General features: G+C 33.3%; 1 protein-coding gene across 1 annotated transcript; it reads left to right on the top strand.

Annotated features, from left to right (window-relative positions):
- Nucleotides 1-19,104: 19,104 nt before the first annotated feature.
- On the top strand, nucleotides 19,105-19,713 carry LOC113741082 (probable calcium-binding protein CML46). The gene has a single exon (XM_027268567.1). It carries the CDS (start codon nucleotides 19,105-19,107, stop codon nucleotides 19,711-19,713), a length of 609 nt encoding a protein of 202 aa, XP_027124368.1.
- Nucleotides 19,714-20,809: the final 1,096 nt, after the last annotated feature.

Below are 20,809 nucleotides of genomic sequence, written 5' to 3'. Positions count from 1 at the left end.
AAGGATTTTAGCACCATTGCTGCACCTCTTATCGCCGTCATGAAGAAGAACGAGAAGTTCTTTTGGGGGGAAACCCAAGATAAGGCTTTCCAATTGTTCAAACACAAACTCACACATGTACCACTTCTTGCAATACCTAACTTTGATCTCACTTTTGAAGTGGAATGTGATGCATCAGGTGTAGGAATAGGTGCCGTACTCATGCAAGGAGGGAAATCGATCGCCTACTTTAGTGAGAAATTAAATGGCGCGGTTCTCAACTATTTGACTTATGGCAAGGAGATGTTTGTCCTCGTAAGTGCTTTGGAGACCTGGCATCACTACCTACGTGCCCGGGAATTCGTTATCAAAACTGATCATGAGTCTCTCAAGTACCTAAAAGGACAACAAAAGCTAAGTAAAAGACATGTCCGATGGGTAGCATTCATCGAGTCTTTTCCATAAGTCATCAAATACAAAACGGGTAAGTCTAATGTAGTAGCTGACGCTTTATCTCGTAAACACATTTTGCTCACTGCTTTAGATGCTAAACTCCTAGGTTTCGAGCTCATGAAGGAGTTGTATAAGGATAACTTGGACTTTTCGAACGCTTATGCGAATTGGAAAAAATTTGACTTTGAAAAATTCTTTGTGCGTGATGGATTTTTATTTTATCTTACCAAGTTGTGCATTCCCCGATGGTCCATACGTGACTTACTTGCTCATGAGTCACATAGTGGTGGACTAATGGGACATTTTGGTGTCACCAAGACATTAGCTGTATTACAGGAACACTTCCATTGGCCTCGCATGCGCAAGGATGTGGAGAGAATTGTTGAAAGATATGGCGTGTGCCACAAAGCTAAGTCTCGGGTCAACTCAAATGGTTTGTATACTCCTTTACCCATACCTCACCAACCTTGGGTTGATATTTTCATGGATTTCGTGCTTGGTTTACCTCGTTCTCAGCATGGCCATGACTCTATATTTGTTGTGGTAGATAGGTTCTCCAAAATGGTTCACTTTATTGCATGTCATAAAACGGATGATACTTTACACATTGCTGACTTATGCTTTAAAAAGATTATTCGTTTGTATGACATACCTAGCACTATAGTGTCCGATAGAGATGTTAAGTTTTTGAACTATTTTTGGAAGTCTTTATGAGGTCGGATGGGAACCAAACTGTTGTTCTCTACCTCTAGTCATCCTCAAACGGATGGACAAACTGAGGTAGTCAATAGGACCTTATCAACACTCCTGCGTGCCATCATAAAAAAAAATCTCAAGTCATGGGAGGAGTGTCTTCCACACGTGGAGTTTGCATACAATAGGGTTGTGCATAGTGCTATACAATTCTCACCTTTTGAAGTTGTGTATGGTTTTAACCCTTTAACTCCCTTAGATTTGTTGCCATTACCTTCTTCTGAGCATGTGAACTTAGATGACAAGAAGAAAGCTGAGTTCGTGAGATCATTGCATGACAAGGTTCGTATCAACATCGAGAGGAGGACAGCCCAATATGTCCAACAAGCTAACAAGCACAGACGCAAGCTTGTCTTTGAACCTGGTGATTGGGTTTGGTTACACTTGCACAAGGAGAGATTTTCAAAACAACGACAAAACAAGCTGTCACCAAGTGAAGATGGGCCTTTTCAAGTCATTAAGCGCATCAACAACAATGCATACTGCTTAGATTTGCCTGGTAAGTATAATGTTAGTGTTACATTCAATGTTTCTGATCTGAACCCGTTTCTTGCAGGGGACGAGTACGATTTAAGGGCAAATTCTTTTCAAGAGGAGGGGAATGATGCGATTAAGCACGAGACCCATGGTGTTCCAGTAGACTCTGTCAAGGTGCCCCAAGACCCAGTGACACAAGCACGAGGTAAGAGATTCAAGGAGTCGCTTCAAGTCTTGGTTCATGCCGTCCAAATCCAAGAGAAACCGCCCATTGAAGGAATTGAGTTGGAAGATCTTTGCAAGACGACTAAAGTGTTGCTTACAATTGAAGATGCGCTCCGCTGAGTTGTACGGGGGTCTCACACACTTGATTGTGGTGTCCTCTACCGTTGAATCTATTCTTGAGTGGTCCAAGTTTGGGTTCAACTCCATCAAATCATCAACGTGTTCCTCTAGATCCGAAGTAGCTTTCGTGTCTCGCATCATTTGAGTTCGAGTTATTTTTAACTATATCAAGTCGAGTTCGAGTCTGAAATTTGAGGCTTGTTCGTGCTCAATCTTGAGCTCGAGTAGTGCTCATAACCTTCAAGCTCGAGCTCGAGTATGGTACTACTCGAGCTCGACTCGGCTCGACAGCATCCCTAGATCACACGCCTTGAAAACTCTCTTAAATTTTCAAAAAAATTAGTCTTAATATTATTCTTGTAATAGTTTTGTAGTAGGTTCTATACACTTCTAATCCTCATTTCTCCAACTATCTTAAGGTGTGATTTGAGGTTGGTATGGAGTATACTCAAGAATCTGTTATCAAGGTGATGAATCAAGACTATGTCAACTTGGACCGCTTAGATGGAATCAGAACCAATTTCAATAGATGGAAGGATAAGATGATCTTCTTCTTAACAGCTCTGAAGGTGGCATATGTGTTGAACCCGAATCTTCCAGAAATTTCTCCTCCAAAGGATGACGATTCAGAGGTTTTGAAAAGACAAAGGAAAAAGCGTGAAAAAAATGAAGTAGTGTGTAGAAGTCACATCCTCCATACTTTGTTAGATAGTTTCTATGATTTATTCACAACCGTCAAGTCACCAAAGGAGATTTGGACTACCCTTGAGTGTCAACATGTCAATCAAAAGCAAAGCTCGGATAAGTTTCTTATCAAAAAATGCTTTGAGTTCAAATTTATAGACAATTCCTTACTTTTTGATCAAATTCACAATTTGCAAGTGATTGTTTCAAAACTCAAAGATTTAAGTATTGAAATTTCTGAAGCATTTCAAGTGGGGGCTATTATTGCCAAGTTGCCTCCTAGTTGGAATGCCTATCAAAAGAAATTGCTCCATTTTGAAACATCTAAAGATTGAAGAAAATGATAGAATCTTCAAAACAAATATGTGAATGTTGAATCTAAAGTGAAAGTGAAAAATGAATCTAAGGTGAATTTTGTGAACGAAAGAAAGTCTTTCAATTTCAAAAGGAAGAAACCTAATAATACTAATTCTAATGACAATAAGAAGAAGAATAGAAATTGTTATAATTGTAGCAAGAAAGACCATTACAAATTTGAATGCCAATATGATAAGAAACAAAAGACTAGTGGTGCTTCAACCACAAATCTTGTTGACGAAATTTCAGAAATTGTTGCTATGATGTTACTTGGTACATTGACTGAAGTGAACATGACCACACCTAATTTTTCCAAGGATTGGTGGTATGATTCTGATGTAGCCATTCATGTGTGCAATGACAAGAATCAATTCAAGAATTATGAAATTCTTGAAAAACATAAAGTAGTGATGGCAAATGGTGTAAGAGCTAAAGTGCATGGCAAAGGTTGTGTGAATATTCAATTCACTTCCGGCAAGAAATTAGTCCTCACTAATGTACTTCATGTTCCGGATATTGTAAAAAATCTTGTTTCTGCTAATATTCTTAACAAGAAAGGGTTGAAAGCTGTACTAGAGGCCAATAAAGTGATATTGTCCAAGAATGGTGTATTTGTTGGAAAAGACTAATCTTGTAATGACATGTTTAAATTAGTTATCAAAGAATGATGGTGTTTCTCTTTATTTTGTTGATTTTTCTTATTCTTTGTGGTATGGTAGATTAGGACATGTTAATCACAAAATGCTACAACATATGTCTAAAAATAGTCTAATTTCATTTAGTGACAATGTGAATAAGAAGTGTGAAACATGTGTTCAAACCAAGATAACAAGATAGCTTTTTTCTAAAGTTGAAAGAAACTCACAATTGCTTGATTTTGTACATTCGGATGTTTGTGAGTTGAATGGAATTTTAACAACAGGTGGTAATAGATATTTCATCACTTTCATTGATGATTACTCTATGTGTGCATGTATATTTGATGAAAATAAAAGATGAAATCTTTTATATGTTTAAAACATATAAGTCTCTTGTTGAAAATCAATTAAATAGAAAAATCAAAATATTGAGAAGTGATAGAGGTGGTGAATATTTTTCTACTGAATTCTCAATTTTTTATGAAAATAATGGTATTGTACACCAAACAAGTGCTCCTTATACTCCACAACAAAATGGTTTGGTTGAAAGGAAAATTAGAATTTTCGAAGATATGGTAAATGCCATGATTTTAAGTTCTGGTCTATCAAAGAATTTGTGGGGCGAAACTTTATTGACTGCATGTCATGTGCATAATTGTATTCCCTCCTTGAAGACTAAAGTGTCTCCATATGAGTTGTGGAAGGGAAGAAAACCAAACTTGAATTATCTAAAAGTTTGGAAATATATAGCTTATTATAGAGTTTTGGAAAATAAAAGAATAAAATTGGGATCTAGAGCACTTAAAAGTGTGTTCGTTGGCTATACTAAAAATTCTAAAGTCTATAGGCTACTTGATCTTGATTCTAATGTGATTGTAGAATCAAGAGATGTTGAATTTTTTAAGAATAAGTTTCTCAATAATTCAAGAGTTCAAAATGATCCACACAATGAACCAAGTTCTTCCAATAGTGCTGATCTTTCTAATGGTACAAAAAGAAAGGAAATTGACACTCCTTTTGAATCAAGGAGGAGTCAGAGACAAAGAAAAGAAAAGAGTCTGCTCTCTGATTTTATCTCTCCACAAGCTATTGTCTTTCTTGTTAAAGGCAATAGAGATTCTCGACTAAATAAAACTCCAATTTTATTTAGTGTAGAGGATGATTCTAAAACATTTAGTGAAGTTATGAAATTTAGAGATTCAATATTTTGGAAAAAAGTGGTAAATGATGAAATGGATTCATTGTTATCTAATGGTATGTGGGTCCTAGTTGATTTACCACATGATTCTAAACCTATTGATTATAAGTGGGTATTTCGAAAGAAATATTCCACCGATGGATCCATACTAACTTATAAAGTTAGGTTGGTGGACAAAGGTTTTAGATAAAAGGAAGGTGTTGATTATTTCGACACATATGCACCAGTTGCTAGAATTGCATCCATTAGAGTCTTTTGGCTTTAATTTCAATCTATAGCCTTTGTGTACATCAAATGGATTTCAAGACAGCCTTTCTAAATAGTAATTTAGATAAAGAGGTGTATATAGTACAACCGGAGGGCTTTGTACTACCTGAAAATGAGAATAAGATGTGTAAACTTGTAAAATCATTATATGGATTGAAACAAGCACCTAAACAATGGTATGAAAATTTGAAACTGTTTTACTTTCACATGGATTTAGGTCAAAAAATGCCGACAAGTGCATTTATTCTAAATTCAGTGACAAGTATGGAGTGATCATTTGTCTCTATGTAGACGACATGCTAATTATTGATACTAACTATCAAGCAGTAGTAGATACTAAGAAGTATTTTTCTGACAATTTCAAAGTGAAAGATCTTGGAAAGGTAGTTTCTATCTTAGGGATTAAAGTTAAGAGGCATGGTGGGGCATTTGCATTTTCACAATCGCATTATGTTGATAAAATTTTGAAAAAGTATCAACATTTGAATGTGAAAGAGGCTATTACTCCTTTTGATCCTAATTTCAAATTATATGAGAATGCTGGTAATCCAATTATTCAGTTAGAATATGCAAGTATAATTGGAAGTTTAATGTATGCAATGAGTTGCACAAGACCAGATATTTCTTATTTAGTATGTAGATTAGTTAGGTATACCAAGAATCCTAGTAAAGATCATTGGAAACCAGTGACTAAAATCCTTGGTTATCTTAAAAGAACCAAAGATTTGGGTCTATTCTACAATAATTTTTCAAGTGTTCTTGAGGGGTATACAAATGCTAGTTCGATAACTAGTATTGGTGATCAAAATCCTACTAGTGGATGGATCTTTATGCTGGGTGGTGGAGCTGTTTATTAGGTTTCTAAGAAATAAATTGTGATTACTCATTCTACCATGGAAGTTGAATTCATAACTTTAGCTTCTGCATGCAGAGAAGCGGAGTGGCTTAGAGATTTATTATTTGATATAAATCTGTGGCCTCGTCCTATACCTGCAATTGCTTTGTTTTACGATAGTGAGACTACTATGTCCAGAGTATTGAACAAAGTATATAATGGTAAATCTATACATATAAGTCTGAGACATACCTATATTAGACAAATGTTGAATGATGGCGTTGTCACAATTGTGTTTGTAAGAACTTATACTCCCTCTGTCCCAGAAAGTGTGTCGCGTTTCGGGAATTGCAATTATTATCAATAGTGCAAGACTTTTAGATGATTTGCTTTTGAGTTCCGGCAATACCCCGTTGACTTTTAATGTATTCTTATGTGATTGAATGATAAAAGGGCCACAAGTTGTGATAAGACATGTGGGGCCCAAAAGATTGAAATGTCTCCACACTACTTTAGAAGAAAGTGCCATGCACGGTGTTATTTGCATTTCACGTGGGAGCCACGAACTATTAAGTGCATGTTGGTACTTGGTAAGTGAGAGGAAATGTGTCACATTGGACCCACTAAAAGATAAGAAAAGGCGGTCACATTGAAGGGTATGGAGCGGAAATGTGCGAAAGTTTTCATTGCCAAATTTAGTAAGTGACAATTATTTTGGGACAGATAAAAAAGGAAAGTATGACACTATCAATGGGACGGAGGGAGTAATAATTTAGCGGATCCATTGATTAAAACTCTTGCGAGAGACTTAGTGAATTCGACAACGTCGCGAATGGGATTAAAACCCTTTGTCTAGAATCACTAGTAATGGTAACCCAACCTTCTTTTAGTAGTACTAGTTTGAAAGGTTTAAAGTTTAAAAATAAGTGATTGTGAGTGCTACAAATTTTTGTGTATATCATTCCAAGGGGTACGGTAGTACATCACGTTACTCTTAATTGAGCAGGTTGGGAAATATTCTCTTAATAAACATATTTCTTAGTACTTTATTTGATAAAGTTACAAATATGGTTTACCTATATGATCATAGAAGTGGTGTCGCTTCTAGTAAAAGTTTAGGGTAATCTTTTATACATGATCATGAACTAAGATGAGCACATGGCCGGTAATAGTGTTAAAGATGAAATGTGATTGTTGGATGCAAGTTGATTAGTTCATGTGTGTGATATTTCTATTCTAATTTCAAATCCTGGTTTAAGCAATCTAGCCACCTTGATTTGATTAGAACTTGTGAATTATTTGCATTAAGGAAATGTTTAAAACGAAAGTTACTTTTCTTTATGCATGATATCATAAGTGTTGGTTTAGCATTTCATACTACAAACTAAGTAGGGGAATGTTGGAAATTAGTTTGTAGTATAAAAAGATCAGGACTTGTGATATGATTTTTCTTATCATGTCTAAAAGTTTGATTCATGAATTTCCTACAAGATTCATTGGTACATTGATGTATCTTCTCAAGTTCATTTGTTCATTTATGGAACTACTCCATTCATGTACTTGAAGTACTAAATTCATGAATGGACATTAAGTGAAGATACATTGATGTATCTTCTCAGGTTCATTAGTTCATGTATTTGGTATACTATATTCATAAATGGACACTAAGTGAAATTCATGTGCTCTTGCTCTTGGATTACCTATACATAGAGGTAGTCTAAACCTTTCTTGTGCAACTTGTGCTGAGACTATTTTAGATACGCAAAACCAACTTCTTGCATCTCTTTCTTGTGAAAACTAAGTTTAAACTTGCTATAGACTAGTTTTCGTTTCCATTGTATCCTAGAGGTAATTTGTCATTTCAACCCGATTAGCAAGATAGTGGGGGCAAATCATACCTTAAGAAGAGTGATCACACGCCTTGGAAACTCTCTTAAATTCCCAAAAAAAAATTAGTTTAGTCTTGATATTATTCTTGTAATAGTTTTGTAGTAGGTTCTATACACTTGTGATCCCCATTTCTCCAACACTTCTTGGTAAAAATTTTAAGAAATTTTATGCATGTAAGAATATTAACCAATCAACTGCATGCTAATTGGACTTTTTTTTTTCTTTGCTTTGTGTCAGTGGCAGAATATGCCGCTTATCCTTTCTGCCATGGAAAATGTTCACTATCTTATATATATATATTTTTTATATCTTATGGGGACTCCAAATGCAACAGAGATTGCTTTGCCAAAGGGAAAAATTTTACTAGTGGATATTTTTGCAAAAGGTCAGAGCCGAGATAAACTTTGCTGCTAGGCAGTGGCTAGCAACGTCATATGATCAAAGACAAGTATAATATTGGTTGAGGAACGTTATCCTTTATTCAGAGGAATATAGCTTAATAACCCCCATAAGGAATATCTGCTACTATATTTCTTGTTATCAAAATTTTCCATGAGTTGGCAAACAAAAGCAATAATATTTCTCCTTTGTTCTGTTGAAATGTTTGTTTTTCATTTTATTTTCTAATTCTCGAGTTCATTCAAGTAATACTTTTATCCAACGCATCTACCACTAGGTCCACTACCAGAATTAAGAATTAATATTTGCAAAGACTAATCTTTTTGCAACTAAATGAGCCTCTCATATTTCCAATTTGAATTATTAAAAACATTTCAAGCAACAAATTTCCCAATTAATATAGCCAAGCACGTCTTGTCTCGCCACCTCATCTCTTGGAGGAAACTTAAATCTCTAAAGGTTTTATGATAGAGATTTCCTTAATTAATTAGTAAGGGCATTAGTCAGTTGATCATGAGGTCAGTGATTTGAATCCCAAACTATCTTTATTTTTTTTTATTTTAAGGTTTAAAATCTGTCTTGATATAATATAATATACATGCACACCTATGTATATGTACAAGTGTGTGTGTGTGTATGCTACTGCATAGTCTTATCAGTGCAAAAGGTTGACAAATTTTGATTTGTATTATGAAAAGCTCTTATTCTGGATATTGTTCGCAACTTGAACGAAATTAAATCTACAATTGCAAGAGTCAATTGTTAGTGACCAGCACACGCACCTAATCAGCTAAGACTGAAAAAAAACCATCTAATTTCAAGTAAAATAGCTTAGAGTAAATTGTAGTGTTAGCAAAACCTGTCTGTATTTTAGGAGGAACAAAAACAGGTAGTAACTTGTGCATACAACATGTGTATAATTTTTATTGAGCAGGATTAATCTTGTTGTTTCTGCCATAATAACTACATAATCAATCATTCACCAATTTTTGTATTTGGTAAGTAAATCTTACTGAGCCTGTATTAATGATTAAGATTTAGGAGCCAAATTATTTAGTTACATATCTTAGTGTTTATTTTACCAATCTTGCATGACTGCAGTATTTAAGGAGCTACTTTGCACTCATTTTGGAATATCTTGTGGCTCCAATAACTCCCTCTACAGTATATACATATCCTCCTACAGTATATACAAATGTCTTCTAATTTTTCTTGCTTTCACTGCTCTCACTATGGCATTCTCACATGCCATAGGTAATTATTGGATTTTCTTGCGAGTGAGAGATACAATTAATTGTGTTCAAATTTTCTTTTGCTTTAATTCTGTACAAGTTAAAAATCATATTTATAAAACTTTCAACTTTTATATCGTACTTCTGTGCGAGAACTTAATTTTGTATGATTTTAAAAATAATTTTTTTAAACTCAGCAATTAAAGGTTATGAGTTCAAATCCCCAAGCCCCTCCCTACTTCTTAAATTTCAGTCAAAGAAAATGAAACCAAAAAAACAAACTTTCAAACTTTATATCGTAATTTTGGTAGAACTTTTATGAGCTTTTGCAAACGTCTTATTACATCCCACGTCTGTTTGCATCATTGTGCATTTAGGTGTTTTAAAAGAACTTTTACTGTTACCACTTTATTAAGAAAAATGTCTATAAAATAAAATAAAAAAAAAGTGATTAAAAAACGTCTTAATTTTTTTTTATAAAAAAATAGTTCCTTTTTTTATCTTTTAAAGAACTCTACCAATTTATGCATGCATGACAATTTATTCAAGCCACTGCTAAGCATTTTTCTATTGCTTTAACTGGCAGACCCTGCTATCAACCCTGTTCTGCAACTTATGGAGATCCTCAGTGCTTCCAAGATTGCTTTAAGAAAGGGCTTAACTACAATGGTGGCGCTTGTATCTGTCCAGATCAACCCGGTTGTTCACAGAAAATTTGCTGCTGCGATCCTTCTTCTAGAGAGACAATGGCGGTACGACCACTCACAATATACAAAGATGAGACAGTGGTCATACGATCAGTCACAAAGATGAATATGAAATAACAGTTTAGGAATGTGGTGTAATAAGACCAAGGATTCGTTACATTTTATGTTCATTGGCAAACTTGAAAAAAAAAAAATTGGATTTTTGATCTGTTAAGCTTCATCTTTTGTCTATTTTAGTTTGTAATTCTCAAGTTCTTCTTTCTTTCTTTTTTTTTTTTAACAAGATTGTGACAAATCCATAATAGTGGGTGTAATACAATTAACAGCAACTAATTCAATAATGGAGAGAGTTACAACTATTATCATAACTGCATAGCCTTACAACTTGTAAACCATGAAGAGTGGGATACGAAACCCTCATACAGTGAGATTTGAATACTAAATTTCTATTTTCTGCTATTTGAATCTCAACTATTAAATCAAGACCTCATCGGCCTCAACTTCATTCAACTACTACTTTCATTTATGTCACTTTTGTCAAGCATTGGAAATCAAAAATAGAATTGCCCCTCCAGCTTTTGACTCCTTGAAAGATTATCTGCAGAGTATGAACTTTGCTAAGCTTGTACTTGAATGTCATAAACGTAAGTCACTATAGAATAAAAACCACAAAATTGCTTGTTATTAAATTTTTTTCAACCATCTTGAATATTTAGACTAGAAATGAATAAGTGGTACTTTGTTTTTGTTAATCAAATATGAAACTTAACAGGTTTCGTGAACTTTAGCTGGCTGTCTTAAGTAAATACAATGATGGTAAAAGTTCAAATTATATGACAACTTTGATTACAATTTATGAAGTACAAGCAATGGATAAAGAATCCAAATATTGCCGACTATAAGTTGAGAAATAGACGAATTTTACTGGATTGAACATAAGATTGTGTAATCAAATTTGTCCTTTTTGTCAAAATAATTGCATAATTATTGCGCTTTTTTTATATTGGGTAAGTAAATCTTAGAGAGTGTGTAATGGTAAGGGTCCACAAGCCAAATTATGTAGTTATGCATCTTTGTGTTTAATTTTAAATATGTTAATAATCGAAGTTCTTAATTTTTCATGATTAGTCCCTCAATATTCTCTTTCCGACAATTAGATTTACAAGAATAGAAAATCTATGGGGCTGTACAAATACCTTCTTATTTTTCTTGCTTTTACTGCCTCCCTACGGCATCATCGTGTACTATTGATATTTATTGAATTCTCTATGCATGGAATAAAAGGAATAAATGAAAAACTAATATTTGGGCAACAAATTAATTGGCACCCTTAAGTAGTATTAAACTACAAAGAATTTCTATTTCAAAGGTTCAATTTCCTCATCAATTACTATGGACGGGTTTATTATTTTGTCATAAATAACAAAGGTACTAATTTTGATCTGCCAAAGATTAATTTTCTACTTTTATTTTATGCAGGAAATTCATTGTGTAATTAGCAGAAGGACATCATAGGAGGGTTCTTTGAACTGAAAATGGAAGTACTATGATCATCCAAAAAGATTCTCTGATAATTTTTGCAAATAGGGGTCCAAGTTCCAAACACCAATTAATGTGTTGGAGTATGAGGACATGTTTTTGCGTGTTGCTTAATCTGTAAATCTAATAAATGAGAATCATAACGAGATGAGATTAAAAAAAAAATTGTTGTAATTAATTATTGCATATTTACTAAAATCAAAAAATAATATGTAAATAACTTGTTCTACGTTTTTTCTTAATCCATCTAAAACTGGCATGAACTCTGACCTATTTATTTATTTATGAATAACTTGTTCTACCTTGGTTGTAATATTTACGAAGAATTCTACTTGAATTTTGTGCCAAATATGACTTTGCTTAACAGAAGTTAATGACTACGAGTGAAAAATTGATAGCTAAAAGCACTTCCTAATTTGGGCAAACTTGGAGCATGGAGCGTTATAATCCTCAATATTTCATCAAAAATGAATTTGGTCCCTTGAAGTTGTAGTTTTGCTGACTGGGGACAAATAACAAAATTTTGTAAGAAAAGTTCCCATTTTTCATGGTCTGAGATACACTTACAGGTTTATTGGTCATTCAACTCTACTAATTTTTGTGACTTTGTATATTGATATTATCAAGAAACTAATAGAGTGATTTTTTTTCCCCTTATGCACCTAGCATATATAATTGCAGCTCCAGGAAGCCAATTGCTGACAACTTGAAAATGCTACATCATGGACATATACATGGATTAAGGTTTAATGGCCATCAGCTGAATATGAAACAATCAAATTACGTTCAAGACTTTTTAAATTTGTTATCCCTAATATTAATTTGAAGATTAATTGTTCAGCACTATATTAGTTTTTTTTTTTTTAAATTAGAAAAGTAACATGAACGAATGCCTTCAACATTTGCAATTGAAAAAGTTCCATTAGTTGTCTTCAGGCAGTTGAAACTAAGAAGTCAATTGACCAACTACTGCAATCCGGCATGCCCCAAGTTTTAAAAATTAAAATTTTAATTTCAACGAATTTTAAGGACTACATTTGCTAAGATAAAAAGAAATTGGGGACTAATTTGATCAAAATTGAATATTCTGAAGGCCATATTTATTCTGTCTGATGCATTAAAAATTAATTTTGTCTAAAGCTCAAACTTTGAGAACTAAAAGTGCATTTTTGCTAAGTACATTACATTTTATTAAGCAACTAGTATGAGTTAGGCAGTATATTCAAGCATACTACTCATAAGTGTACAGTACCAAAGCTGACATAGGTCCTTTATACTTCATTTTGTCCTTAAACTACACGAAACGACATATGTTCTAAAACATCTTTTCAATTTAACAGGCTATTAGAATTGTTTATCTTTTCTTGTGATTAGCCTAATTAGTTGGCCTTAAAGATTAAGAAAAGGTACAAATATGTCCACTCTTCAAATATGTAATTGTTGCTTGTATCTTGGAAGTTGGGAGCCATGATCAAATGAATCTTTTCCATGAAGAAACCCGTCTACCAAAATATAAAAAATAAAAATCCTAAATTGTTTACCTTATCCTAAAATGAACGATTGAGACACCATACTACAATTCTTGATCACAGGATTATGTATGTTGTACGTGTTACATATTTTGTAAGTAAATCTTAGTGAGCCTGTAATTAGGCATATCAATTGATAGGGTTTGGATTGAATTTCTTTAATTCAAATTTAAATCTATTTAATTTAGTTTGATCCAAACCCAAATCTAAACTCTTTTGGGTCTGAAAAAGTAAATCTAAATTACGTAATGATTATCACAGACCCTTTTGGGTCTCATCTGAGATTGCCTTGCCAATGGGAAAAACTTTACTAGTGGACAATGCATTTTTGTACAAGGCCAGAGCCCACATAAACTTTGCTGCTGCAATCCTCCTCCTTGAGACAATGGCCAGTAACAACATATCATCGCTCACAAAGACGAATATAATATTGGTGTAATAATAGCAATTATTTGCTATATTGCTTGTTGGATTTGTCAAAGAGTAATAAAGAAAATGATATTATCGCTTGTTGTTTAAGTTCATCAATTTGTCATTTTTATTTTATCTTGCAATTCCACTAGTTTTATCTTACGCATCTACCGCCATCAGAAATTGAAAAAGAAAAATTTTGCGAGGACTATTAGTTTTGTAACTAACATGGGATCTGCTTGTAGCGGTATAAACGAGTATATTCAAGTCGAACACCCTAATGTTCAAGATTGTTTGATTATTTTAACGAGTCTAAAATTTCATTCAAAATTGGCTTGTTTATTTATCGAACTAAGTTTGAACGAACATTTTATCAAGTTTGCATATTATTGAACATAGAACATTGTTCAAACTTGATTTGATCAGTTGCCGACCTAAGTTTGAGCGAGCTCTTACTAAACTGAGTTCAATTTGAGAATCAACTAATTTTGTTCATTTTTCAACTCTATTTGCTTGAAAGCCTTGATTTTTAAGGGATTTTTATTAGACAAATTTTTTTAACAACTTTGTCTAAATATAACTCCCAAAAAATTCCAAAATTTTAAAATACAAACCCTAAAACATCAAACAGACACCATCTTCCTCTTCTACCACTGCCTCTCACCTTAACCCACTGCTACAGTCGCCAACACCTCCCTCACCAGTGCCAACAGTCCCTTTCTTCTTCTTTTTTTCCCTTCTCACTCTCTCCTTTCCCTCCTCTCCTCTCTCCTCTTCCCGTCTCCTCCTTCCCTGCCACGCCCTCCTTCCCCTTCATGAGCCCCTTCCTCTTTCTCCTCCCTTGAGGGGATCGATGAAGGGAAAGGAGAAGGAGAGGGGAGAGGGGAGAGGGGAGAGGAGAGGAGAGGAGGGCGAGGACGAGGAGGCTGGAGTGAGGAAAGAGAGGGGAAGGAGGGAGGAAAAGAGCATAGGAGGAAGGGAGAGAGAGAGATGGGTGGTTGCCACTGCTGTTGGTGGAAGGTGGCGGTTGGTAGTCTAGAGGGAGGAAGAGCTGATCTTGTGTAGGGATGTAGGGGAGGAAGGAGAAGGGAGGAGAAAAAGGAAAAGAAAATGAAAAGGAAAACGGAAAAGAATAAAAAGTAAAGTTTTTAATTTTTGCAAACTCTAAGCACACAAAAGTTTTATTCTGATTCTATGGTAAGTTACACTATAGTTTTTGACAAATATCCCAAAATGGACCCCATGATTTTCCAGTTCCAATCAATTGAAGACATTTTACGACAAGTTTCCCCCGGGGCAATTAATGTAAATAACATATCTTGTTACCTCATCTCTAGGAGGACAATAAAACAGGTAAAAGATTCGCATCGAGAAATTTCTCTACTTCAAAATCTTATAAATTCTAAATCTTGAGAAAATTGTAAATCTAATTAAAAAGCTCTTATATTATGTACTTGTTCTCAACTTGAACGAAAATTTGCAATTGGCAGATGTGGAACGTAAGATAAGGTAGTTTACATTTCAAGCCTTGTCTGAATCTCAAAAAAAAAAAAAAAAAAAAAGAAAATGACCGTCTAATTTGAAGCCACCTGCACCACTAGCTACTGCTATACCTGCCCAAAATTCAATTCAGATTTAATCATATAGGTTTCAATTCTATCAAGCATTTCTCTGCCAACGATTCTTGTACAACTTATTTTCCAGGAAACGAAGTTTTAACCTAACCAAAGCAAAAAGTTACATCCTTGTCTGAATGATAAATAAAAAAGAAAAAGAACCATGTAGTCTTAGCATTGGAATTGACCATGTTAAATCCAATTTGTTCAAACAAATTCTGATATCAAGATTTATATGGTGATCTAAGAATTCATAATCAGTATTCATAAATTTAGTACTTGAATGTTATTCTATTCTTTCTTCCTCTCCCACTCTGAATATTAGTTTTTACTGTCTCGCGTCATCTTGATTAGAAGATACTAGGAAGAGAAGCACAAACAAGCATTTTTACACTTTCACCGTCTCGTAGGCTATTTGTCGTTGGCTTCAAAGTTGACAAAAAAAAAAAAAAAAGAAGTAATTGAATTTAGAGAAAATGCACATCAAATGGCTGGAAAATTTATAAAAACACGGTCCAGCCCTCTCTCCCACTTTCAGCGTTGGAAAATTCTTAAAATATTTCTTACAAATGCACCCCTAAATTTTCTAACATTCATTTTCTCCTCGGTTGATTCTATTTTGCATCCTTCATCTATACTTTGATTTCCACTTTGTTCTTTAAATTGTAATTTAAGACACTTTGGTCCTTAAACTACAAAACTTGTCCAACTTAAGTAAAATCGTAAGTGGAATCTTCCAAAGTAGCAAAATACTAATCACGTGAGAAGGATCAGCAAATAAGGTTAAACAAAAGTCCCAAAATCAGAGAGAAAGAAGGAACTTAGGGACCAAAGTAAGGATTGAAATATAGTTTAGGGACTAAAGTGTCTCCATTTATAATTTGTGGACTAAAGTGTGAATAAGGTATATAGTTTAGTGAATCAAAGTCTCAATTTAGAATTTAGGGACTAAAGTGAGAATCAGCCCATAGTTTAGGGACTGAAGGATTCTAATTTAGAATTTAGGGACCAAAATCAGAATCAAAGTATAATTGAAGGTTACAAAATGAAATTAACCCTTTATTCCTAAATGTGGTACTACTAAATAGTTGAAATCTTTAAAAATTAGCTCCGATAGTACTGCCATTTGCACGCGAAAATTTTTAAATACTTTTGAAGCAACATAAAAGTATGTTTTATATCAATGTCATTTTTTAAGTACTAAAATGTCTTATAATACCTTTATCAATATATTCTCTTATTTCTAGATCCAATAAATGGGAAAGGAATTTTCAGCATTTTACTTGAATTGCCTCATTCTACTTCATGCTTACTTTGCTAATCAGTAATCAATGCTTGCTTTATAGCATTGATGCGTCTTTTGGTTAAATGTTATGAAATCGTGGCTTCATAAAGATGTGGACTTATATAGTAGCCTAGTAGGTGTCATTGTTATCAAAAGGGCAAATTCCACTTTATCCCCCTGTGATTTAGCATTTTTTTAAATAACTCCCTATGGTTTCAAAAACTATATATAACCCCCTTTTGGTTTGAATTAAAGTGTCAAAGTAATGAGAATGATCATTTGTAACGGAGTCATCCAAAATGTCAAAAATATCCTTATATAAAGTTGAACATTATTTATTAACCAAGGGGGGTTATGTGTATATTTTGAAAATCATCAGGGAGTTATATGGTAAAGTATTAAACCATAAGGGGGTTAATGTGTCATGTATTTATAAGGGTAATTTCGACATTTTTTGAAGTTCCATTACAAATGACTATTTCCGTCACTTTGACACTTTAATCCAAATCATGAAGGGATTATGTATAGTTTTTGAAACCATAGAGAAGTTATGTAAAAAAATGCTAAACCACAGGGGGTAAAATATAATTTGCCCTTATCAAAATAACAAAGGGAATAGAAACAAGGAAAAAAAAACTAAAAATCAATGGACTATCCACCGTCAACCACGGCTAAGACGTTAACAGGAGACTAATTTCAAGCTACAAGTTCATTTTAAAGGGATATAAATGTAGTAGGACCTTTCCCATAATTTCATTTTTTTTTTGTTTTTAAGATTATGACAGCCGCCATATCGGTTTCTAGCTCTCGTCATTTGGGTTACGCAACGAGATATTCACCACGTAATTTATTCAAGAAAAGAATGCTGGAACAATTGTTAGTAAGTATTTGGCAATTGCCACTTTGCGGAAAGGCCCTTACAGAATATAATATGCTGGATTTCTATCATAACCACGAAGAAATTTGTCAGCAGAGGCCAGAAAAAAAGATTACAAATTAGTGGTTGACCTACTTAATTCGTACAAGAAGTCAAGCCAACTAGAATGCTATGTTACTTAATATCTTGTTCCGTTGCTTGGTCTTTTCTCACTCGTTTTCACATTTCATCTGGGATGCAGCATTTGCTCAGATTTTTTTTGCTTTAGCACATTGGAAAGAATCAAAGAACTTGCTAAATCTTTTCAAAGTAACTCCAATCCTACATAGGGGAACCGTCCAAGTTTACTTTTTCTTATTCTTAATGGACAGAATGTCACTTCTCCTTTGTGGGAATTAGATATGTCATTTCACATTGTCTAATGCTAACATATGGCGTAGACTTGGTAAAACGATAACGACTATGTATTGGTTTTAATTTCCCCCTAATAAAAGTGTGCAAGTTTTAATAAGGGATAATATCAGATACCTCCCTTGAGATTTCTCCTAATATCACCTGGCACCTCTAATGTTTCAAAAGCATCACTTAATTTCCCTAATAATTGTAAAAAGACTATATTAACCCTCACTTGAAATATAATTCAAATAAATGAAGTTAAAATATTTTTTTTAAAAAAGGAAACAAAAATCAGTTTCTTCTCTTTTCCTTTTCTCCAATATTCTCTCTTACTCATTTTTTGGATGACTATACAATTTTCTATTTGTAAATTATAATAAATTGAATTTTGTTATCTTTTACTTTTTATAACTGTGATAGAGTGGGGTATGATTTATTTGCTTATTTTAAGTTATTTTTTATAATGAGCAGTATAATTTAAAGATTTGGGCACCAATTGAGAAGAAGTTGAAAAAAAAAAAGATAAAGTTTATCAGAAATTGGTTTTGAACATATAGAGTTAAATTAGTCAACTGTATTTCTTTGTAAATATCTTTTTTATTTTTCAAATATATATTTTTATGGATTATAGTATTATGATGTGGTAATAGTACTAGAAATTATTTTTTATATGATGGTTTTATTGAAATAAACAAAGTGATCTAGAAGCATTTTTATTTAGCAAGTAGAAGGAAAATTTAGGGTTTTTAAAAATTTTGTATACAAAGAATAAAAGTAAGGGAGGTAAGTGATATTTTTAAAATCTAAGGGTATTAGGTGATATTAAGAGAAATCTCGAGGGAGGTTTTTGATATTATCCGTTTTAATAAAGGACTAAGAGCCATGATTGGATGCTTGACGTTGCAAGGTTAAGTGCCACGAAGTTCCCTTGACGACTCTTACGCGTTACTCCAAAGCCATGAAGGTCATTGTCAAATACTGTATGGAAACTTTGTTACAGTTTCGTTGCACTTTCCTTGATTGCCATTTGACCAAGACTTTGGTAATTTCACTTCTATATATTCATGATGTTCTATGGCACCTGTTCGAGAAAACCCAACAATATTGGAACTTTTATCCGTTCGCAACATCCCACAAGCAAATAAAAGACATCCATTCCATTATTCTATTTTTTTTTGGCCTGATTTCTCCCACAAAAAAAAAAATTGTCATGGAAACGATCAACTCAATTTCAACAATGGAATTCATCTCAATGCTCACCAAGGATGAAAATCCACTATCAATTGCGATTTTCACTTTGACATGTAAAATCCTCATTTGGATTGCTAGACTTCAAGATTTGTATTTATGTTTTCGCTTCTTGTTTCAATCATATTCTCAATCCCTCATTAGTACATTTGAGGGCTGCTGGAGTAGTTTTGCCGGAAAGAGGAGAAATGTGGATGAGGCCGGTGTAGCCTCATTCTTGAAACCATGCATCAATGAAGACGTCAAAAACGAGGTATTGATCAAGGAAGATATTGAAATAGTGATGGAAAAGCTGGGAATTTCTTGGGACTCAAGTGCAAATGAGTTTGAAGGAAGATTAGGCTTAGGTGAAATTTCAACTTTGTTTGAAGAAACTGAACCTAGTCTAGAAGAAGTGAAGGAAGCTTTTGACGTGTTTGATGTTAACAAAGATGGCTACATAGATGCAGAAGACTTGGACAAAACTTTGTGCGCGTTAGGTTACACAGAATTTTCAGAATTGGAATGCCAAAGGATGATTATTGGGTTCAGCAACAATGAAGATAAACGAATTGATTTGAGACAATTCGTGAAGGTTATTGAACTCAGCTTTTGCTAAGTGACCATATCCTTCAGATATTTTGCCACTATAAAGGCACCAAACATAAAAAAATTACAAATTACCCTTCTATTGCTGCAGTATTATTATCTATTTATGTATGTAACATTTTTGAACAATCCAAGTGTCTGGATAGTAGACTATTTAGGATAATTTTGTGAAAAGTACTGTAGTACTTTTTAATGTGATGTATGTGAGATAAAAAGGTAATTAAAAAATGTATTGATGATATAAACAAATAAAATTTAACAAATAATTTCTATGCCGATAATAGTTGGTATTTAAGCTCTCTTTACGTAGCAAAGATTGGGATTCAAAGCTTTCCTACCAATACTAGTAAAATCAATACAAAAAAAAAATAAGAAATCAATAGAAAAAAAATAAGAAAAACTTCAAGATCATCTTGTTTCAATTACGTAGTACCTGCTACTAATGAATCCCAAAATCAACTTCTCTCTGCTTCTACTTTTCTCTAATTTGCCTCTGCTTCTTCTCCTCTTCTCAAAAGGCCTTCCTCCATAGTCTCCCTGGCATAAATTTCATTTTGTTTTATTTTTCTAATAAAATATCGCCTAAATTTTCTTAATGAGAGTTTTCTATTTCTCCTAAGGGTTTCTAGTGAGAATTTTTATTTTCCTTTTTTTGGTTGCTAGATTTTGAATTTATTTTAAGTTTGATTGTCAGATTTGAAAATTTTTTGGATCTTGAGCCTATCTCGACCAGTCTCATCTATATATATTTTAATTAGAGTTATTTCTCACTCCTACGTAGTAGGCTTAATTGAAAAGAATTAACAGGTTATGGATCACTTGGATTTTACCCATATTGAATCCTATTTGGATTATATTATATATTTAAAAATTATCTCTAATTTTAAAAATAACTAATCTTATCTTAATGATATTGCTTTAACAAACAACTAATATAATCTTAATGATTCTGCTTTCTATCAAATTATTACATAAAGAACTATAATAAAACTTTTTTTCAAATCACAATTATTGAAATCTTACATATCCCAAATCTATGTATATATATATATATATAAGTAACTATTTTAATTAGAGTGTTTCTCACTCCTATGTAGCATGCCTAA

The sequence above is a fragment of the Coffea arabica genome, chromosome 4e (genome assembly GCF_036785885.1).
Source record: "Coffea arabica cultivar ET-39 chromosome 4e, Coffea Arabica ET-39 HiFi, whole genome shotgun sequence".
Lineage (NCBI taxonomy): Eukaryota > Viridiplantae > Streptophyta > Magnoliopsida > Gentianales > Rubiaceae > Coffea > Coffea arabica.
Note: the sequence above shows the minus strand (reverse complement) of the source record. Positions and strands in the feature narration are given on the sequence as shown.

Bases quoted from the DNA above. Each gene is read 5' to 3' on its own strand.
- LOC113741082 (XM_027268567.1), top strand. From the start codon at position 19,105: ATGGAATTCATCTCAATGCTCACCAAGGATGAAAATCCACTATCAATT.